General features: G+C 43.1%; 1 protein-coding gene and 2 non-coding genes across 4 annotated transcripts in view; 2 read left to right on the top strand and 1 right to left on the bottom strand.

Moving 5' to 3' along the window:
* Positions 1-24,042, bottom strand: part of VAV3 (vav guanine nucleotide exchange factor 3) — a 333,180-nt gene that overhangs the window by 35,933 nt on the left and 273,205 nt on the right. For both annotated transcript variants that reach the window (XM_029063268.2, XM_029063269.2), the window contains exon 20: positions 14,015-14,145. In XM_029063268.2, coding sequence (XP_028919101.1) covers positions 14,015-14,145 — 131 coding nt within the window. The remainder of the gene's footprint in view (positions 1-14,014; positions 14,146-24,042) is intronic.
* Positions 5,921-6,058, top strand: LOC114811616. The gene has a single exon (XR_003759312.1). It is a non-coding gene; the product is annotated as a small nucleolar RNA SNORA7 (small nucleolar RNA).
* Positions 21,387-21,524, top strand: LOC114811903. The gene has a single exon (XR_003759599.1). It is a non-coding gene; the product is annotated as a small nucleolar RNA SNORA7 (small nucleolar RNA).

The raw sequence follows: 24,042 nt of genomic DNA, 5'->3' as shown, positions 1-24,042 counted from the left end.
TGGACCAAGTTGCCATAAATTGTCACCTAGCAACACATTGGTTTTAACTAACTGCATACATAGATATGCAACAAGATAAATATGCTTGTTTATTGGGTATTGGCAAACATTCCAATTTTGAATCCATTTGCTTTCTTCAATTTCACTGTTTGAAAAAATGACTAGGACAATTTCTGCAGAATTTCTGGCCAGATGCCAAAGGAAGATATTTTCCATACGTTAAGATGAGGATCTAAATGGGCATATCTTCCTCACTAGATTGTAAACTCCTTAACAGCAGAGAACACATCTACTAATTCTCCGGTGCTTTTCCAATTGTTTAGTGCAGTGCTCTGCACAATAGCCACTCAATAAATACTAGTGATAGATCGAGGATATCATGTTATCTCATATGCTACCAATTTTCTTACTGATTGGGAATTTAATATTTGAGGGAGTTTTGCACCTAAGGGCTCTGGTTTTGTCAACAATCTAGTTGGAAATATCACTGGGGGTGAGAGAGAGGGAAGTATGGGCCCAGGGGATACCAAGAGAGATTGTTATATTGTTAAATTGTACTCCCCCAAGCAGTTAGTGCTGTGCTCTGCACACAGTAAGCCCTCAATAGATACGACTGATTGACTGCACAAGATAGACCGTACTAGACATGTCCTACTTCATAAGACAGTTTCACTCTGCCTGCTGATGATACAGGGCCTGACAGGGTTCATTTCTGATTCAGCCAAGTTATCATGAAAGCGTTCTAGTAATAATCATAGAAGCTACATTTATTGAACACCCACTGGGCAAAATGCTCTATAGAGAATTTATTAAGTGCCTCCTAGGTGCAAACAAACTGTGCTAAACACTGAGACTGATAGAGCTAATCAGTTTGGACAGACACAAAGGGCTCATGACCTATGAGGTGGGGAGGGCAGATTTCCCCATTTTACATGTCTACCAACTCTGTTACATTGTACTCCCCCAAGCACTTAGTACAGTGTTCTGCACACAATAAGTGCTCAATAAATACAACTGATTTTACTGACGCTCAGAGAGGGTAGGTGATTTGCTTAAGGTCACCCAGCAAATTGGTGACAAAGAATGATATCAGAACCTGGGTCACCTGATTCCCAATTCTGTGGTCTTTCACTAGGCTGTGAAACGATCAATTTTTCAGAACATCATGTAGTTGCTATTGATGCCATCTACTTTATAATGTCTACAAATGGAATCTTGAGTTTAATCTTCATTTTTTGACGCTTTTTTTTCAATGCATCTGTTAAGCTCTTACAATGTCCCAGGCACTGTACTAAATGTTGGAGTCGATACAATCAGGTTGAAAACAGTCTGTGTCCTATATGGGGCTAATATAATCTCAATCCGCATTCTACAGATAAGATCAGTGAAGCACGGAGAAGTGAAGTTACTTGCCCAAGGTCACACAGCAGACAAGTGGAGGAGCTGGAATTAGAACTCACGTCTTCTGACGCCCAAGCCTGTGTTCCATTAAGCCACACTGCTTCTCTGCTATGCCAGATGTTCGGCCATGAAGTACTTTCATAATGTTTGCTTTTATCAGAATTCATCTTTGGTAACCATCAGTTATACTTTTTAGCAATTCTGATTGCTCTTGGACTTATAGTCAAAAATAGGTCTGGCCACTCTGTTCATTCCACAAACCAATTGATCATTGATGAATTTGGACCAAAGCTCTTTTAACATTTTTTCCGACTCTCTTACATCTTTTATGGCATCTAATCAATTGCACTGTCAGACTACAGTCTGAAAGGTTTTTCCAAGGATGAAAACCACAGTACCCTGGATGGCATTCAACTCTTTAGATAATTTCTCAGAAGGAATGCTGCTTCAGTGATGCCATTATGGAAAGAGGCTCATGCCACAGTAGATCACCTTTTCACGCTTTTTCACTGGATGAACCAACACACCACTGTCTTCTGGTAATGATGAGAAAAAGCTACTGTCTTGAACAAGAGACACATGCAATGCCAACTCACTGGCTTGGGAGGCAACCTCTCTCAGTGAAATTTCATCTTCCTCTACATTCTGTCCATTATTAAGGATGAAAGGGAGTTCAGATTTTTTATAAAAAAGCACTGTCCAGTTTGGAAGCAAGGTCAATTACAAAAAAGGATTTTTGGTAGGCTAGACTAATATGTTAATCATTGTCAATATATCCATATGTCAGTGAGAAGCAATGTGGCCTAGTGGAAAGACCTTAAGTGTCAGGGGACTTGGGTTCTAATCACATTCCGCCACTTACCTGATGTGTGATCTTGAGCAAGACACTTAAATTCTGTGTGCCTCCATTTCCTCATCTGCAAAATGGGGATTAAATACCGCTTCTCCTTTCTACATAGGACCTGATTATCATGTATCTATTCCAGAGCTTACTGTAGCACTTTGCATATAATACATCCTTAGCAAATGTCACAATTCCCATAATTTTTCCTAAAAATGTTCAAACATCCAGATGAATACTATCAGTGATGTAACATTTTCCAACAAAGCCATTAATCAGGGAGACCGATTCTCATAGGCTTTTAATAAAGTTGATTATCTATCTAACAGTCTCTCCAGGGTCTCATTTGCCCTATTACCATTATAAACTGTCTGTTTCTAATGTCCCTTTCCTAAAATTAACACTAGTTGAACACAACTTCTACAGCAAACATCTGTCATAATAAAGTCCTCGTGGACTCTGGACATGTTCCAGGCAAACTAGGGTGTACGTTTTCACACAGAGCCTGATTTCCAGCCACCAGATTTCAGTTCTATCTTCTATTTTTTTTCTATTCTACACAGGGGAGCTGCAGTGAATTGGCAGGCAGGCATATGCCAGTCGGTCACGCTGCCAATAAGCGAGCACCGAAAGGCAAAGGAAAATTGTTCCTTACAGCATCAACCGAAGGTGTCATTGCCACGATAAACACATCCTGCACTCCATAAAGGAATGCCCCAGAGGTGGAAATCTGAGATGTGAATAATGGTTATCAGCTTTCACTGTTTTCTCATCTCCTCCGGGGATCCTGCCCTGCTGTTTACGTCCCGTGTTGAAACGATCGGCTTTCGCAGTGTAAATGGCACTTTTTCATGCCAGTGATCTTCAGAGTCATCGGCACAAAGAGTCGTGGATTTTTGAGTTTGGTTTTCTCTTTCCCAGAGTTAAGTCAACTGGGGACAAGTTTTACGTGAATGAAAGCCTACGTCCAAGACTTAGGTCTTTCATATACCTCAGACCTAATTCTTTCTTTGAGCCCAGGGGTATGCAATTACTGTGTCTGTTACATGCTGTCTATGTGCCAAACACTGTACTAAGCTCGGGAAAGATATGAGTTAATTAGGTCAGATGCCATCCCTGTCCCACACAGGGCTCACAGTCTAAGGGGGGAGAGAACAGGTACTTAATTCCCATTTTACATATGAGCAAAATGATGCACAGAGAAGTTAAGAGACTTTCCCAAGGTCACACAACAGGCAAGTGGTAAAGGTAAGATTAGAACACAGGTCCTCTGACTCCCAAGCCCATGCTCTTTACAGTAGGCCATGTTGGGCAAGAGCTCACCATTCTTGGAAATTTCCTTGACGATCCAGATCTGAATCAGTCAGTCGTATATACTGAGCTCTTACTGTGCACAGAGAGATCATTGTACTAAGAACTTGGGATAATGCAATATACCAATAAACAAACATATTACCTGCCCACAATGAGCTTGCAGTCTAGAGGGAGAGACAGAATAATAAATAAATTATACATATGTACAGAAGTACCGTGGGGCTGGGAGGGGGGATGATTAAAGGGAGTAAGTCAGGACACAAAAGGGAGAGGGAGAAGAAGAAAGGAGGGTTTAGTCAGGGAAGGTCTTCCAGAGGAGATGCAGCGTGGCGCAGTGGAAAGAGCACGGGCTTTGGAGTCAGGGCTCATGAGTTCGAATCCCAGCTCTGCCACTTGTCAGCTGTGTGACTGTGGGCAAGTCACTTAACTTCTCGGTGCCTCAGTTCCCTCATCTGTAAAATGGGGATTAAGACTGTGAGCCCCACGTGGGACAACCTGATTCCCCTGTGTCTATCCCAGTGCTTAGAACAGTGCTCTGCACATAGTAAGCGCTTAACAAATACCATCATTATTATTATTATTATTATTAATAAAGGCATGAAGCCAGGGAGAAAAATTATCTAAAGGATATGAGGAGGGTGCACATTCTAGGCTGGGCAGGATGTGAGTGAGAAATCAGCAGCAAGATAGATGAGATCAAGGTACATGGAAAAGGTTAGCACTAGAGGAGCAAAATGTGTGGGCTGTGTTATAGGAGGAGAGTACAGAGGCAAGGTAACAGAGGGCAAGATGGTCGAATGCTTGAAAGTCAATGGTGAGGAGTTTCTGTTTGATGAGGAGGCGGATGGGCAACCACTTGAGTTCTTGAGTGGGGAAACATGTCCTGAACATTTCTGTAGAAAAATTATCTGGGAAGCAGAGTGAAATTTGGACTGGAGTGGGAAGTCTCTGAGCACAGTCACTTTTGCCAGTTGGCTGGGGTTTAGTTGCCTGAGCAGAAGGGAGTTGAGGAGCCGGGCGGGGGGCGGGCGAGAGGGGAGGGGACGGCAGCCTATAGTCATGCTTTGTTTTCTCTGAACTCTGAAATCTGCACAGTTTTTCAAACTTGAGGGACGTATTTGGGTGTTCACACCAGCCACACTCTCTTTGGGATCAGGGACCTCCCCACTTGCCGGGTCACAGAGGCTCTCATTAGGCTGCCACTCACACTATGAGGGAGGCAAAGGGAGGGTGAAAGAGGGTTTCCCTATCCTAGGGAAAAGGACAAGCAAAGACAGCTCTGCACACCCTTTTACCCCCTCACTCCCACAAGACACCCGCCCCCAAATCTTGCAAAAAGAGACCCCTTTGGGGTTTGTTAATTAGCCCTCCATGATGGCAGATAATGATAAAAGCCCAATGATAAATGAAAGACAAACTCATTGAATATTAAACTGAGATCAAATCTTTTCTCTGACTATTCTATGATCGAGTAAATAAGCGATGTGCTCAACACACCCAGTAACAAGCTGTGCATTTGAGGGTACTTGTGACAGATACACCATGGGGAGGAATGGCTTAATTCCATCTTTGACACTGAACAAGGATTCAGAATCACCCAGGGAATCAAAGATCCCCCAATGTTGAATCTTGTATTTTATACCATGCTTCACTTAGAAAAATGAAGCATGGATGAATAGAAACATCACTAAAAACCAGAGCGACAACCAGCTGGAGCTACAGAACTTAGCACGAAGGCCTTTTTTCTTATGGTATTTTGAAATCAAGCGAGATCTTTTTATATGCTCGTGGTAGCAAAGAAAATAATACTGTGGGAGGCGAAGTTCTTTGGCAAGACAGACTATAACTAGGGCCAGAATTTAGTACATTTTTAATGGTATTTGATAAGGACTTACTATGTGCCAGGCACCGTAACTAAGTACTGGGGTAGATACAAGCTAATCAGGTTGGACACTACCCATGTCCCACAGGGAGGCTCACAGTTACTTTACAGGTAAAGTAACATGCCTAGAGAAGTTAGTTGACTTACTCAAGGTCACACAGCAGACAAGTGTTGGGGCTTTGATTAGAACTGGTTACATTCAAATCAAAACCACCCTCTTTAGGAATTTTAAATTCTAGATTATGGTGCCTTTAGGTAAGGCCAACAGCTAATCACATCACTTAACCTACTGTTGCTGCACTTCTCAAGAAGGATATTTTTCTTTCATTAAGAGTTTTGCCACATCTCTTAGAAGCCCCATATTTCCCTTTACAGTTGCCTCTCATTATGCTCAATTATATTTATTGAGCACTTACTGTGTATAGAATACTGTACTAAGTGCTCAGGAGAGTACAATAAACAGTTGGTAGACATGTTAACTACCCCTTTCAAGGTCGCACCTGGAGAGTTTCCAGTACCCTTCCAGTCTCGGCTATGGGAGGGAGAGTCAAGCAGAGGCATACCCATTTCATTCCTAGCTTGTCCAGTGGCTAGCATTTGGAAGACAATCTGCTACAAGTCATTACTCCCCTGTGCTGGGCAGCAGTGGCATGGGAGACTCAGGTTTACTGCACGGAAGGAAGCAGTGGTAAACCACTTCCATATATTTACCAGGAAAGCTCTGTGGATACACTACCAGAATGATTGCAGATGGAAATAGGGCATTCTGGGAGAGATGTGCCCTTGATGTAGCCATGGGTCGAGTCGTCTCATAAGACATGACAACTTCTGCTTTTCTGGGGAGGCCAAATCAATCACTCAGTGGTTTTTACTGAGGGCTTGTGTGCAGAGCACTGTACTAAGCACTTTGGAGAGCACGAAACAAACCTACGTCTAAGGCCCCTGAGAGGTCGCAGGGTAGGTGGGGTACAGATTGCTTTCTGCATGGTCCAACTGTCAGAGCAGAGAACAATCCTGGGCCAACATGAAATTGGCTGAAAAGTGCAGGGCCCCTTCAAGCCAGGTCCCAGAGCAGTTACCTCTAAGAGCCTTCTCGCTGAAAGGACGTTTGGACCAATAGCCTGTTTGATGGGTCCCGGTATCAGTAAGTGGATGTAGCAAAGGTTTGAAGCTTACTTTTAGTTCTGAATTGTTTGCTATTTTGAATTAAATTGGCAAAAATGGGGAATCTGGTAGGATTTTAAATATGTCTGTTAAGTAGGTTAGAAGGAGGGACTGGTTTTCTCCTGTTGTTTGAGGGAGTTTTACTGGTATTTTAAGTGATTACTATGAGCCAGGCACTGAACTAAGCATTGGAGTAAATGCAAACTAATCAGGTTGGATACAGCCCTACATGGGACTTATAGTTTTAATCCCCAGTTTACAGATGAGGTAACTGAGGCGCAGAGAAGTAAAGTGACCTGCCCAAGGTTCCACAGCAGGCAAGGTGTGGAGCTGGTATTATAATCCAGGTCGTCTGACTCCCAGACTTGTGCTCTAGTAATAATAACTATGACATTTGTTAAGTGCTTACTATGTGCCAGGAACTGTACTAAGCACTGGGGTGGATATAAGCAAATCAGGTTGGACAGAGTCCATGTCCTACATGGGGCTCACAATCTTAATCTCCATTCTACAACTGAGGTAACTGAGGCACAGGGAAGTTAAGTGACTTGCCCAAGGCCACAAAGCAGACAGCAGAGCCGTGATTAGAACCCAGTCCTTCTGATTCCCAGACCCATGTGCTATCAAGTACGCCATGCTGCTTCCCCACTAGGCCACACAGTTTGTTGGATGGTTCTTGTAGGCAGACAGCAGCACTTCTGGAAAACCTGATTTCTTTCTGGTGTCCTCAAAATGTCCTCAGTGAATTAAAAGATTGGCACCCCTTGCTGAATTTTTGCTTTTGTTCTCTACAGTGTCTGATGCTATTTCAGCTTTTTCCTCTTCTGGACAAGATCTTCCCAAAGTCTCTAAGATAGTCACCAAGCCAACCCATTTTCTCCCAGTGTTTGCCCACTATTATGCAATGTCATTTGAGGTTTTGCTCCTTTAAAGTCCAGCCTATTTACAGTTTCCTCATTTCAGCCCTTTTTACAGCAGTTCTTTGTTTGTCCATTTGCCTAATCAGTCCCTGCCAGGGAAAGGGTAACAGGAGTGTTGTTTCAGTGTTGGTAAGCTCAGCACTATTTATATATATTCTTTCAATTATTTATTTTGACCACTGTAGTTATCAGTATTTTACATTTGTCTCTTCTGTTAGAATTAAAGCTCTTTGAAGGCAGGGAAATTGTCACTTCTTTATTTTGTTCTTCCCAAGTGCCTAGTAGAGTGCATTGTAACTTTTGGGTGCTTGATAAATGCTACCACTACTAATGGTACCTCACTGTCATCCTGTTTTGCCACCCCAATATCAAAGATTGCACATAGGTAGAGTTTTGTAATTGCTTAAGTAGTTTCAAATGAAATGTTTGGGGAAGATTCAGGTTTCATAGCCATAAAGCAGTTTGGGCACTTCAATTGCTTGCATGCCTTCTGTTTCATCTGAATCTCGATTTCCTGTTGGCATCACACTCTGCCACTCATAATAACCAAAAGACTGTCTACCACTCTGTCAATCATAATAACCAAAGGACCCTCTACCTTTCATTACTGGACAGTGCACTAAGTAGCAGAATATTGACCAGCATTTGGTTCTGTGTTGCGAGTGGAGATCCCTGGATGTGTATAAAACTTGTCAGGTATGGGCTGGTACATAATTTTTCTCTTCTTCAGATGAACTGTTTGTCCACAGAGTTCTTCTGAGCCTGCTAAGCTGGACACCCCATTATCACCTGCATGACTGTGAGTACGCTTCTGGAACAACATCGCCCATTGATAACAACTCCTGTTACGGGAATCCAAGGACATTGGATGATCCTCTCAGCCTATTGAGTCAAAAGAGTTCCCCAGAGGACAGAGTCATATTCTCACACCAACTTCCAAATCCCTTGTTTTTCTCAAGCATTTTTGCATAGACAAGCTCTAAACACACTGAACCTAATATGCAGCCCTGCTCAATTCCATTGGTGATGGGGAAAGGGTGCTAAACCCCTCCAATTCTGTTGCACCAGCCATAGTGTCATGGAGTATAATCTTTTCTTGCAGAGGTAGCCAAACTTTTTTATTCATTTTTGAAACTCCAGCCTACCGATGATTCTTAATGCCTTCGAACACTAGGTAAAGTCCTTGATATTATCCCCTGCATTTCTCCTGATTCTGACTGGCAACAAAGATCATCATGACTGCAGTGCCCCACTGTGGTCTGAAGCCACACTGTGATTTTAGGAGTGCATGGCAACAGTATTCTTCACTGGTTGGCCATGAAGTCCTCTGGCTCAGCCCTGGAGAGCACTACTATCTGATCAAAATTTCTGCGATCCTTTCCCTTTCATCTAATCTGGTCAGTGATTCCAGTGGCAACCCCCGAAATCTTGTTGCTCTCCTCAGTGTTCCATAAGCTAAGGAAGAGTCTCTTTAATAATAATAATGGTGGTATTTGTTAAGTGCTCACTATGTGCAAAGCACTGTTCTAACTGCTGGGGGAATACAAGGTGATCAGGTTGTCCCACGTGGGGTTCACAATTTCAATTCCCCTATTACAGATGAGGTAACTGAGGCACCGAGAAGTGAAGTGACTTGCCCAAAGTCACACAGCTGGCAAGCGGCAGAGTCGGGATTAGAACCCATGACTTCTGACTCCCAAGCCGGGGCTCTTTCCACTGAGCCACGCTGCTTCTCTAAGTGACTAGGCTCCGATTCCCTTCCCCACTTGCAGAGTTCAGCTGACAAATAACTGTGGTCTTTGTTAGGCCCTTACTATATGTCAAGCACTGGACTAAGCACTGGGGTAGATATGAGATAACCAGGCAGACCCTGTTCCACATGGGGCTCACAGTCTAAGCAATTCAAACTCAGGAGCTTCTACTTATGACTTTGGCTGCAGTAACGATCTCATTAGCGTCAGAAAGAAAGTCAGGTTTTCACAAGATCACAGGCCAACTTTTCTTCATAGAGTCGTTCTTCATGATGGCAGGTGTGGCAAGGAAGTGCAGTTTCTGCCTCTCTGTGGTTCTCTCTTTTCTTTTATGAGTCTAGTCTCCTCTGGTGCTTCAGGAATACATAAGCATCCTTGGCCTTTCAGCTGAGGCTGAGTCTCCTGATTCCTCCAGTGGGATAGGACTGTGCTTGCATGTGCACTGGCCAAGCTACACTGCGTTTGCCTAGAAGGGAAGAAACACTGCTTCCCCTCCCACCAGCTTCTCCCGTGTTCCTTCTCACTTACCAGCCACCCTCGGGCACAACACATTAGTCCATGCACAGGCAAAAGTGTGTGTGTGTGTGTGTGTGTGTGTGTGTGTATTGGGAAGGTGGCAGCAGTGGAGCCAGACAGTAAGAATGGGAGCTTCATATTCTCCAGCTCTTGTGCAATGTGCACAAGGTCATCCTGACCCATCAGTCATATTTATTGAGTGCTTCCTGTGTGTAGAGCACTGTACTAACCACTTGAGAGAGGATCATTTTTCTACAAAAACATTAAGGATATGTTTCCCCGATTCTCAAGAAACTCCAGTGGTTGCCCATCCACCTCTGCATCAGATAAAAACTCCTCACCATTGGCTTTAAAGCAGTCAATCACCTTGCCGCCTCCTTCCTCACCTTGCTACTCTCCTACTACAACCCAGCCCACACACTTCTCTCTTCTAATGCTAAGCTTCTCACTGTACCTCTACCTTGTCTATCTCACCACCAAACCCTCACCTACCTCCTCCTCCTGGCCTGGAATGCCCTCCATCCTCAAATCCGACAATTACTCTCTCCTCCTTCAAAGCCTTATTGAAGGCATATCTCCTCCAAGAGGCTTTCCCTGTTTAAGCCCCCTTTCCTCTTCTCCTATTCCCTTCTGCATCACCCTGACTTGCTCCCCTTATTCAGCCCCCCATCCTAGCACCACAGCACTTATATTATCTGTCTCCCCCTCTAGACTGTAAGCTCATCTTGGGCAGGAAATGTGGGAATATATCTGTTTATTGTGATACTGTACTCTCCCAAGAGCTTAGTACAGTGCTTGCCCACAGTAAGCACTCAATAAATATGATTGAATGAATGACTACAACAGAGTTGAAAGACACATTTCCTGACTACAATGAGCTCATAGCTACATGCACATTCCAATCTAACCACAGTGTTTTGTGTGTGTGTGTGTGTGACAGTGTGTGTGTGTGCACGTATGCGGAGTATGTTGACTGCCAAGTCAACACCATAGACCAGAGGGCCACCAGCCTCCTACTTCCCTTTCTAGGGACTTCTAGAAAATCGAACAGAAGTGGAAGAGGGAGGCCAGGTGTCCACGAGCCTTGCCATTCTCAGGAATGCCCATTCTCCAAGGCCCATTAGCAGCTAGGGCCAACTGTAGACCATTTAGCAATTACACAAGAAAAATCCATTGTACAGAGGAGTAGGCATGCCTTAGAAGGGTGGTGTTTAAAAGGTACAAAGTCTCCAAGCTCTTTTCCTAGTTGATAAACTTCTGCTATGGCTCACAAAAGTAGAGCTCCGCTCTGGGTAATTACCTTTTGCTTCCAATTAAAATGGAAAAAGCATTGAGCATATCATGGAGTGACAAAGAAAACAACAATGTGCATGGAATCCCATCTGCTTCACAGATTTTTGTTCCAAATGTGTGTCTTGCAGACACTGGGACTAGGAACCTGCAGGGTGCTGCACGACTGCACATGAAGGCTTTATTTTGACAAGTGCAATTCAGAATTTCCAGTGGCAACTCCACCTAAGAGGCAGGGCCTTCAAGCATGAACACCGTCATCTCTAGTTAAAGTATAAATATGGGGCTGGGTTATTTTGTTACCAAGGGAATAAAGCTACTGAATCTTTCTTCCCTTTGTACGTTAATACGGTGTAATGGCTCTGAACGCTATGCCCAATAACAAGCCACATCTGCTCTTAAAAAAAGGGCCCGCAGTTGGCAACATTCCCCTTTTTGCATTCATTCCACTTTTAGACAATTTTGTTTATATTTACAGATTGTTAGAAAGGAAGGACAAGGAAGGAAACTGACTTTCAAACTAATTTCTTGTGAGGAAAGTTTGAACAAAGTATGTTTACATGGCTCTACTGCCAGCTCTTTGTTCTATGGGAGGTAGAATGGAACTGCTGATGGGCCTCTTGCTTCAATAGCATTAGAAATTACTGTTGTTAGGATAATGATACAGGCTGGTGGGCAGCTATTCAGAGGAAGAAAGCTTCTGACGGCAAGAGAATCATTTGCCGTTTTGGCACCTGGGATGAAGATACGTGTCAGCACGCAAGGCAGCCTGTTCACTTCTACATTGGTAGAATCAAGTGCATTTCTTGAAGGGCTTGGCCCACTGAAGGGATTTCTAAAAATAATCCACCCAGCCAGTGTAGATATCACCAGGCTCTCTGCAGTACTATGAATAATCGACTCCCTATCCTTGGCAGAAATAGCCTGTGTAGTTTTAATGAAAATATAGCACTGGCTTATAAAGTGTTCGAGTAGCTCAACCCTAAAGGTTACTGGCCTCTCAAATAAATCACATCAATTTTTCCTGTATTTAAAAAAAAATCCCCCCAAGAAATAGTCAAAATATCAATCCCATCACATGGAATTTACTTAAAATGCTTCTTAATGGAGTTATGAAAGGTTGAGTTTGGACAACGTTATTAGGGACTGAAAGCTCTAGACTATATGCTCCTTTAGGGGAGGGTCATGTCTACCAACTCTGTTATATTGTACTCTCCCAAGTGCTTAGTCTAGTGCTCTGCACCCAGTAAGAGCTCAATACATACAACTGACTGACCGAAAAAGTAGGTTGATATGAATTAATTCTTGAAAGGATGAATGGAGAAAAACCCTTATAAACCATGATAACATTGTCTCAAATACCATTTCATTTTCTGTGCAACATTATAAAAATAATAATAAAAAAATAAATTACTTAGAGAAAAGCAGCAGCTTAGAAAACTTGTGTTTCCATGGTGTCAACCAGTAGATCATATTTTCAGGCTTTCAGGGTTGTATATAAGGGTATTTAATTATGCATTTATATGCCAAGCACTAGGGTGAATACAAGACAGTCGGATCAGACACAGTCCCTATCCCACACAGGGTTCGCAATCTTGTCATTATTAAACAGTGCAAAAGCTGCATTGGCTGAGTTGTGTATTTTGAGAGTACACATTAGAAATTACTTTCCTCAATCACGGAAGTAACCTCTGTGGTTCTAGGAGCAAACTGTGTCATGTGACACCAGGTTACTATGGAAACTATTCCCTTTTAACAAATGAACAAGTCACACATGGCAAACAGGCCAAGCAGTAAACATTCAAGACCCATCTTGACCTGTAGCCAAGTTTGCCTTTATGTACCCATCTGCCTCGTGACTTTCTAAACACGAGTTGTGTCCTTGACTCCAAAACCCTGTCAGGACACTGAACACCCAGTGAACCCCACAAGGAAGGTGCTGCCTGCATCTTGGCTCTTTGGAAGCCCCCAAAGTGAGCCATGCCAGGTCCCAGGTCCAGGACTGGAAAGAAATTGGACCTGACATGAAGGAAAAGATTGGTCCCAGATCTCATCGTTAGACTGATTCTCACTGCCCACTGGAGTAAACCCCCCTTTAGACTGTGAGCTCATTGTGGGCAGGGAATGTGACTCTTTATTGTTGTCCTGTATTACCCCAAGTGCTTAGTACAGTACTCTGCACTCAGTAAGCATTAAAACTACGATTGAATGAATGAATGAATCCAAAAGCTAGTAGGGAAGCTAGCAGGACAAAAGCTTAGGGTTTGCAAGACTGTTGACTATTCAGTGAGGTCCACAGGCCAGAGTTGTACTTTGTGGTATTTGTTAAGCACTTACTCTGCCAAGCCCTGTACTAAGCACAGGTGTAGATACAAGATACATGTCAGACTCAGTACCTATCTCAGACAGAGGTTACAGGCTAAATAGGAAGAACAGATATAGAATTCCAGTACTACAGATGAGGAAACTGAGCCATGGAGAATTTAAGGGGCTTGCCCAAGGTCACACAACAGGCAAGTAGCGAGCAGGAATTAGAATCCAGACCCACTGACTCCCACACCTGTGGTCTTTCCACTTCGGCACATGTATTTCCCAACAGAAGCAGCATGGAGAAGCAGCCTAAGAAGCAACGTGGCCTAGTGAAAGAGCCCAGTCCTGAGAGTCAGAGGTCACGGGTTCTAAATCCAGCTCCGCCACCTTCCTGCTGTGTGTGACCTTGGGCAAGTCGTCTAACTTAACAGTACCTCAGTAAAAATGGGGACTGAATACCTGTTCTCCCTCCTACTTGGACTGCAATTCCCATATGGGCCAGGAGCAGTGCCTAATCTGATTCACTTTTATCTACCTCAGCACTTAGTGCTTGACACGAAGTAAGTACTTAACAAATACCATAAAAAAACAGGAACCACTAAGGGTCCACACGTTCAGACGGTACCTGCCAAAATAAGCTGTGTGCATCTCCTTGCAGAAGCTCCACTGTATCACCTGGCTGGACCTGTAGCGGAGGCCCATCTGTGGGCTGTGGGTTCCCATTGTAGGTCCTGATGACTTGCATCTTCGGTAATCCTACAAAGAAGCAACATAAGTTTTCTGTCAGGAAAATCACGATGGGAGTGAGCTCCCAATATTCCTGTTGAAGAGACAGCAGATCGGAACTGCAGAAATATCTTCTTTATGGTATTGTTAAGCACTTACTATATGCCAGGCACTGTTCTAAGAGCTGGGTGAATTCAAGCAAATGAGGTTGGACACAATCCCTGGCACATAGTAAGCGCTTAACAAATACCACTGGTTCAAGTTACCACTGAAGTTAAATTTGAGGTGCCAGTGAGCTATCCAAGTAGCAATGTCCTGAAGACAGAAGGAAGTACGTGGGAGACTGAAGAAAAGGAGAAAGATCAGGGTTGGAAATGTAAATTTGGGAATTATCTGCATAAAAATGGTAGCTGAAACCATAGTAACAAGTGAGTTCTCCATGGAGTGGGTGTAGAAGGGAACCCAGAACTGAGCCTTGAAGGACTCCCAGAGTTAGGAGGTGGGAGTTAGAGGAGGAGCCAAAGAATGAGCAGCCAGAGGGATAGGTGGAGAAGCAGGAGAAGACAATGTCAGTGAAGTCACGTTTAGGTAAGGCATCCATAAGAAAGGGGTGGTCCACTATATCAAAAGCAGCTGAGGCTCACATTCTTCCAAATGTAGATCACACTGTCCCCTTGTGAAGCCCAACCTTAGTTTTTTTGGAATTTGAGCACACTTAGTACAGTACTCTGCACACAGTAACTGTTCAATAGATATGATTGATTGCATAATGAATGGTGTGTTGTAATGCAAAATATGCTCACTTGGGGGGAACTTTTCAGGTCTGAAGCAGTCTCAATCAAGGAAACACATTCAAGATACGAGATTAACTTTCACCCACTATTTGAATGTAATACTGTACAAAAATGATTTTCTTTTTCCCAAAATCAACAGTGATTGATTATGAATTACGGTGCTTGGACAACATTTCATTTTTGAAACTAGCAGCGGCAGTAGCTCAGACGTCTTGGGTACCAGCTGAGGCTGTGACAGAGCATATTTTATGTTTATCCCTTTTATTAGAAAGAAAGCTTCTTCAAGGAGAATGACACTTCATTATTCTGTACTTCTTAATGAACTACTACAATGCACCACACCTGGTGGGCACTCCTCCTGTTCCTCAATCAATTAATCGTATTTACTGAGCACTCACTGTGTGCAGAGCACTGTCTTAAGTGCTTGGGAGAGTACAATATAACAGAGTTGGTAGACACGTTCCCTGACCACAAGGAGCTTTCAGTCTAGAGGGGGAGACAGACATAAAATATGACCTAATTATGCTCTTCTATGACCTAAACTTAGGTCTTTTAATTAAAGGAAAAGCTATTGTGTGGACTACACATACACACTCCACCTAGAGATGATAAGTGCTTAACACGTTGCTCTGCAGATATGAGAAGCAGCGTGGCTCAGTGGAAAGAGCACGGGCTTTGGAGTCAGGGCTCATGAGTTCGAATCCCAGCTCTGCCACTTGTCAGCTGTGAGACTGTGGGCAAGTCACTTAACTTCTCTGTGCCTCAGTTCCCTCGTCTGTAAAATGGGGATTAAGACTGTGAGCCCCACGTGGGACAACCTGATTCCCCTGTGTCTACCCCAGCGCTTAGAACAGTGCTCGGCACATAGTAAGCGCTTAACAAATACCAACATTATTATATTCATTCATTCATTCATTCAATAGTATTTATTGAGCGCTTACTATGTGCAGAGCACTGTACTAAGCGCTTGGGATGAACAAGTCGGCAACAGATAGAGACAGTCCCTGCCGTTTGACGGGCTTACAGTCTAATCGGGGGAGACGGACAGACAAGAACAATGGCACTAAACAGCGTCAAGGGGAAGAACATCTCGTAAAAACAATGGCAACTAAATAGAATCAAGGCGATGTACAATTCATTAACAAAATAAATAGGGTAACGAAAATATATACAGTTGAGCGGACGGGTACAGTGCTGTGGGGATGGGAAGGGAGAGGTGGAGGAGCAGAGGGAAAAGGGGAAAATGAGGCTTTAGCTGCGGAGAGGTAAAGGGGGGATGGCAGAGGGAGTAGAGGGGGAAGAGGAGCTCAGTCTGGGAACGCCTCTTGGAGGAGGTGATTTTTAAGTAAGGTTTTGAAGAGGGAAAGAGAATCAGTTTGGCGGAGGTGAGGAGGGAGGGCGTTCCAGGACCGCGGGAGGACATGACCCAGGGGTCGACGGCGGGATAGGCGAGACCGAGGGACGGCGAGGAGGTGGGCGGCAGAGGAGCGGAGCGTGCGGGGTGGGCGGTAGAAAGAGAGAAGGGAGGAGAGGTAGGAAGGGGCAAGGTGATGGAGAGCCTTGAAGCCTAGAGTGAGGAGTTTTTGTTTGGAGCGGAGGTCGATAGGCAACCACTGGAGTTGTTTAAGAAGGGGAGTGACATGCCCAGATCGTTTCTGCAGGAAGATGAGCCGGGCAGCGGAGTGAAGAATAGACCGGAGCGGGGCGAGAGAGGAGGAAGGGAGGTCAGAGAGAAGGCTGACACAGTAGTCTAGCCGGGATATACCGAGAGCCCGTAATAGTAAGGTAGCCGTTTGGGTGGAGAGGAAAGGGCGGATCTTGGCGATATTGTAGAGGTGAAACCGGCAGGTCTTGGTAACGGATAGGATGTGTGGGGTTAACGAGAGGGACGAGTCAAGGATGACACCGAGATTGCGGGCCTGCGGGACGGGAAGGATGGTCGTGCCATCCACGGTGATGGAGAAGTCTGGGAGCGGACCGGGCTTGGGAGGGAAGATGAGGAGCTCAGTCTTGCTCATGTTGAGTTTTAGGTGGCGGGCCAACATCCAGGTGGAGACGTCCCGGAGGCAGGAGGAGATGCGAGCCTGAAGGGAGGGGGAGAGGACAGGGGCGGAGATGTAGATCTGCGTGTCATCTGCGTAGAGATGGTAGTCAAAGCCGTGAGAGCGGATGAGTTCACCGAGGGAGTGAGTGTAAATGTGGAATGGGCCTGGGAGTCAAAAGGACTGGCATTCTAATCTCAGCTCTTCCATGTGCCTGCTGTTTTACCTTGGGGAAGTCACTTAATTTCTCTGGACCCCAGTTACTCCATCTATAAAATGAGGATTATTCCTGTGAACCCCATGAGCAACATGAATTGTGTCCAACCTGATTATCTTGAATCTACCCCAGTGTTTAGTACACTGCCAGGCCCATAATAAGCACTTAACAAATACCAGAAAAAAGCACTCAAAAAATACCATTGATGATGATGGTTATAGCACATTTGGGAGCCTAAAATCATTGTGGATAACAAATGAAGCCTCTTCATTTTCTTGCACCACTAGTTGATCACAATGACATTTTTAACAAGATGAAAAAGTTATCATAATTTCAGTAATAATAATTATGGTACTTGCTAAGTGCTTACTATGTGCCGGGCATTGTTCTAACCACTGGGGTAAATAAAAGGTTATCATGTTGGACACTGTACCTGACCCACATGGGGATCACAGGCGGGAATATGATTTAATCCCCATTTATCATAGGAGGAAACTGAGGCACAGAGCAGTTAAACAACTTTCCTAAGGTCGGTCACATAGCTTACAAGTGGCAGAGCGAGGATTAGAACCTAAATCCTCTGACTCCACCTGTGCTCTTTTAACTAGGCCATGCTGCTTATAAGAAATAACAAAGAAAATATATGGAGTCTGGGTAGCAAAGAAAGCACTATTGCAGCTAAGTAGAAGGCTACAGAGAACATGTAAATACATCATGGTCACCTCTCCAGAACAATCAAGAGGATAAATGAAGATGACCAAGTTTTGACAGCAACATCATTTCTATCACATGTAACTAAGTAAACCAAGAGAAAGGATAACTACAGAACAGAACTTTTGTTTGTAACCTCTACTTAGAGTCAGTTTGTAACAACACAGAAATGTTTCAGGTTTCTGTAAATCTATCGCAAAATTCCTGGAAAGTTTGACTGACATTCCTCTATTTTAAGAAGTTTTTCTTACCTAAATGAAGCTGGATTTATAACAGAATTATAGAATCAAGCAATCAATGGCATTTATTAGGTGCATATTGATCAACGTGATCTTCCAAAAGAGAACTACGGATGACTCAATTTTTACTGTCTTGCCTCTGTTGGACTGCAAAATCATGGAACTGGGATATTTGGTTATCACTAATGTATGGACATCAAACACAAATAGTCCCAATAAACACAGATTGAGAGTGAAATCTGAAACTTGAAACCTCTAGGATCTCAATTCTATCAGGGCTGATATTGGAATTTAAAATGATTAGAGTTGGTGGTTAGTACTAAAGACCATTGGAGATGGAATTTGCTTATATCCTCAAACTATTTGGGGGCACTGTGTAGTAATAGCATAGTGCAGATGCCAAAAGCTGCCCACAAACAATCAAGTTTCTGGGACTATTCACTCAGAGAACATGATGGAGTTGGTCTCATCCGGAATAAGATAAGAGTCATTGCATGGACCAACAATGCTGGATTTCATTCTTGGATATTAAGCATGAGGCGGGGAGCTAGAAGAATCAAGGGACGCTGAAGGACTTTGTGCTTGGCTTCCATGACAGATGGTGCTAACTGATTGATATGTATAGAGTCATACACACGTACACACAGAGTAGAAGTCTGTTGGGCAGCATACTTGAGGAATTGGAGGTGTCTGTTATTCAAACGTGTGGACTATCTATGAGTGAGGGCTCAGCATCAGGTTGTGCATTATTATCTGTGAATGCCAGTCAAATCCCTTTTAGAGCCCAAGAGAGTCTAGGGGGGGAAAAAGGGAGAAGAAAGGGCCTATTGATTAACCATAGTCCCAAAGATATTCAATAATGCTTCTAATCTGTCTTGGGGTTTTTGTTTTTTGTGGTATTTGTTAATACTGTTCTAACACCATTGACACTGATTTAAGTGCTGAGATAGACACAGGTTAATCAGACTGGATACAGTCCTTCTCCCACATGGGGCTCGCAGTCAAGTAGGAGGGAGAACAGGTATTGAATGCCATTTTGCAGTTGAGGAAACTGAAACACAGAGAAGTTATGTGACTTGCCCAGGGTCACACAGCAGGGAAATGGCAGAACGGAGTTTAGCACTTAGGTCCTCTGGATCCCAGGCCCATGCTTTATCCACTAAGCCACAAGTTGAAAGAGTTTCCTGATGGATCAGAACTATACTTTGTCATCTTTAGAGCAGAAGAAAGGAGAGGTGGGAAACCAGAGCCTAGCTGACAGAAACTCAACTCTAACTTTATTTAACACTATTGTCCATAAACTCTCAAGAAAAAATCAGATACTAATTATCGTAACAAACCATCACTTAGATGGCTTAGGTTTCCTGATTTCTTACAATATCAAAAAAGATGTTCATAATGAATATGATAATGGTGTGCTCTTTCAGAGACATCAAGCAATTTTCCCTAATGCCATCCTAATATGTATCAAAATAGAATAGACAGTCTCCTTCTTCCAGGAACTTATCCTGAAAAATGACAACAGAAATATAGATTTGGGTAAAGAACAAATTTTAGAAATAAAATATTAAGATGGATAATTGTGCTTCTTGCTCATCTATTTTATGATTTGCTTATATTGCCATTTCTACTTCATTTATCAGTGCAGTGGAGGGTGGAAGGGGACAGTTAAAAGTTTGAGAATTACTGGAAGTGTCACTCTATAAATGCAAATATGGTAACAACTTTGCACTCAAATCTTTCATGAAGTACTCTTTCTGAAATACTGTCCTTCCTTTCAGTCTTACATCACTTGCATTATCTTACTCAAGATTTCCTTTCCTTTTTATAAGGACCAGATAGTAGTTCTCCCATAGATATGACAAACTATTTGTACCCTCAATCACCTTGACTCTTCCTAGCTTACCCTGCTGCTTTCCTACTACAACCCAGCCCACACAATTCACTCGTCTAATGCCAACCTACTCACTGTACCTCAATCTCGTCTCTCTCTCTGCCAACCTGTCACCCACGTCCTACCTCTGGCCTGGAATGCCCTCCCTCTTCATAGCCGACAATCACTCTCCCCAACTTCAAAGGCTTATTGAAAGCACATCTCCATGACACCTTCGTTGTGTAAGCCCTCCTTTCCTCTTCTCCCACTCTCTTCTGCCCTTACCCTTGGATTTGCACTTTTATTCACCCCTCCCTCAGCCCCATAGCAGTTATGTATGTACACAAAATTTACTTATTTAAATTAATGTCTGTCTTTTCTTTTATAGGCAGAGGATGTGTCTGCCTATTTTGTTACAATGTATTCTTCCAAACACTTAATACAGTGCTCTGTATACAGTAAGCACTCAATAAATTGATATACTTGTGGACAGAGATAGCGCCTACTAACTCTGCTGTACTCTCCTAAACACTTAGTACAGGGCTCTACCCACAGTCAGTATTCAAGAAATACTATATGGTTTTAGAACATACATGGTATGGGATAGAAGCAGTGTGGCTCAGTGGAAAGAGCACGGATTTGGGAGTCAGAGGTCATGGGTTCGAATTCCGGCTCTGCCACTTGTCAGCTGTGTGACTGTGGGCAAGTCATTTAACTTCTCTGTGCTTCAGTTACCTCATCTGTAAAATGGGGATTAACTGTGAGCCTCACGTGGGACAACATGATTACCCTGTGGCTACCCCAATGCTTAGAATAGTGCTCTGCATATAGTAAGTGCTTAACAAATAGTATTATTATTTTATTATAAACTAAGAAATAACTGTTTTAATATCTTGTCTGTTCCCCTCTAACCCTTCTTTGTTTTCATAGTCCCATTGGTTGGGGCCTTGACTGAATTACTATCCTAAATTTTTCCACAGCATTTAATACAATGGTTGACCCCTAAGAAGCCCATAAAAGATGCCCCAAATAATGACTAACTTTGAAATTTGAACTTTGAAATTAAATTGGGAGGAATTGTAACTGAAAATATCCTACTCTGAGAAGGGGATTGGGAAAGAAGCAGCAGAAAAGGAATTCTGTCCAAAAATTCACGGGATTAAGATTTCAGAAGTTATTTTTGCCCCTGTGTGTCTTGTCCCCATTCAACAATAATAATAAAAATAATATCTTGACTGAATATTATCATCAATGAAAAGCCTAGTAGAAAGAGAACGGGCTAAGAGTTAGAAGATCTGGGTTGTAATCCTGGCTCTGCCATATACCTCTTGTGTGACCTTGGGTAAGTTACTTAATGTCTCTGTGGCTCAGTTTTCTCATCTGTAAAACGGGGATTCCCTCTTAGGGTCATACCTGAAGAGTTTCCAGTACTCTACCAGACTCAACTACGGGAGGGAAGATCAAGCAGAGGCCTGTCCATTCCATTCCTAGCTTGGGTAGTGGCTAGCGAGTGGAAGGCAATCTGCTACAAGTCAAAACTCACCTGTGCTGTGCAGCTGCGGCATGGGAGAGAGTCGAGGGTGGAGACTCAAGTTGATTGCGTGGAAGGAGGAAATGGTAAAACACTTCCGTATTTTTACCAAGAAAACTCTATGGATGCACTACCAGAACGATGGCAGTTGGAGGTGGGGCGTTCTGGGAGAGATGTGTCCATGGTGTTGCTATGGGTCAGAGACAACTCGATGGCATAACACAAGAAACTGGGGATAAAAGATTGTTCTTTCTCCCCCTTAGACTGTGATCTCTATATGGGATAGGAACTCTGTCTAACCTGATTATCTAATATCTACCCTAGTACTTAAAGTATCACAATTATTATTATTAGATACAGAGCCCTGTGCTAAGGGTTTGGGACTAGTCAGAAGAAGACATGCTCTCTGCCTCTGCAGAGTTTACAATCCAAGCTAAATGTCCTCATACCAATTATCTCACTATATCCTCACAACATGAGGAGGTTGACAGAGGCAGGGATTACTGTTCCCATTTAACAGATGGAGAAACTGAGGACTGGAACTATGAAGTGACTTGCCCAAAGTCACACAGCAAGTCAAGACATAGCAAGGATTAGAACCCAGGCCTCCTGATGCCAAGGCTTGTGTTCTTTCAGGTGACTACACTGCTTCCCATAATACAATGATTCCAGAATTAAGAGCAAGTTCTCATAGAATTACTTTTCAATATTACACAAATTTAAGACGAGGAAAATGGAGAAATATCATTACTTTAGTATTCTTTTAAGAAAAAAATTATTCTAAAATCTCTGCGGCCACCAATGTTTACTCAACATAATTGCACCAAATTGTACACTACCAAAAAAGTCCCTTTTCTTCTGGACTAAAGATGGGGAGAAACACTGAAAAGAAATTCTTATGTTCTTCTTTGCCAGTAATTCTGATTTGGCAATAGATACTTGGAAGGACTTATCTCCAGCTAACACTATGAAGTGACATACACATGCTTTATTATTCAATTATGAGAGAATCATGGGGATGGTTTGGAACAACAAATGAAGAGTGCAGTAGAATCACCACATGTGGTTTTGTCAAACCACCAAGCACTTGGGCTTTCAATTCTTTTAATCAAACAAATTTCATTCCCCATGAGATCACTCCATTTTGAAAGTCCCATACAAACTGCCTTCTCTTTCTGGCAAAGCTGTGAAATTCCTTGGAACTCTATTTCAAAATTGCCCTGGCAAGAGGATAGCTATTCCCAGGCAGAAAGGCAATTGTTCTCTAATTAGAATTCCAATAAAATTGATTATAAGCAGGAGTTCTTAAAATCAAATATTCACATTCCCACTGCAGCCCTCTCAGTTAACATCAACAACTGGGAAAATGACACTGTTTGGCAACCTAAAGGATAACTAAAGTTTATGTTTAAGTAGCACCTAAACATATATGGTTTTGTATATGGTTTTAGTTTTGACTCTATATATATGTTTATATATATATATATGACATACATAACATAACATACATATATATGGTTTTGTCTATATGTTTAACAGCAGATAAATGGCATGGCTATAATCCCAGAATGGTTTCAGTCATCCTATTTCTGTGATGCTAAATATACAGACCTCCCAAGATACTGTCTCTCCCCACTTCAGTCCATACGTGTCCCTGCTGCCCGGATTATCTCTCTATAGAAATGTTTTAGGCATGTCACCCCCTCCTCAAAAATCTCCAGTGGTTGCCTATCAACCTCCGTATCAAACCAAAACTCCTTACTATTGGCTTCACAGCTCTCCACCACCTTGCCTCGTCTTATCTCACCTTTCTCTCCTTTTACATCCCAGCCCTCACACTCTGCTCCTCTGGTGCTAACCTGCCCCACCTCGACCCCTGGCCCACATCCTACCTCTGGCCTGAAACGCCCTCCCTCCTCAAATCCACCAATCATACAGTATGCAAGGAAACTGTACTAAGTGCTTGGGAGAGTACAATAGAGTAAGTAGACATGATCCCTGCAAGCAGGAAGTTTATAAACCAGGTGTTTTGGGTTTTATTTCAGGTTTTTTTTAAAGCACTTACTATGTGCCAGACACCATACTAAGCGCTGGGATAGATACAAGATAATTGGGTTGGACATAGTCCCTGTCCCAGGGCTCACAATCTTAATCCCCACTTTACAGATAAGGAAACTGAGGCACAGAGAATTTAAGTGCCTTGCCAAAGGTCACACACGAGAAGAAGAGGCAGGGGCCAGGATTAGAACTCAGGTCCTCTGATTCCCCGTACTCTTTCTACTAAGCCAAGCTGCTTCTCCTAGATATTTCATGTCGTCCAATGTAAGCTCACCATGTCTTTCTTATGCTTCCAATCCTGCCTTGTTTTCTTGTGGGCATTCAGAGCCACACTTAAGAAATACAACTCAAGTCACGGAACATTGAAGTAAAAGTGGAGACACAAATTATCGCTTGCAGCCAGTCTGCAGCAGCCCAAGTACCTTAACAACTACTGCCTGACATTTGAAAATCCACCTGCCA

This window comes from Ornithorhynchus anatinus, chromosome 4 (assembly GCF_004115215.2).
Source record: "Ornithorhynchus anatinus isolate Pmale09 chromosome 4, mOrnAna1.pri.v4, whole genome shotgun sequence".
Lineage (NCBI taxonomy): Eukaryota > Metazoa > Chordata > Mammalia > Monotremata > Ornithorhynchidae > Ornithorhynchus > Ornithorhynchus anatinus.
This window is presented reverse-complemented; position numbering and strand designations above follow the sequence as displayed.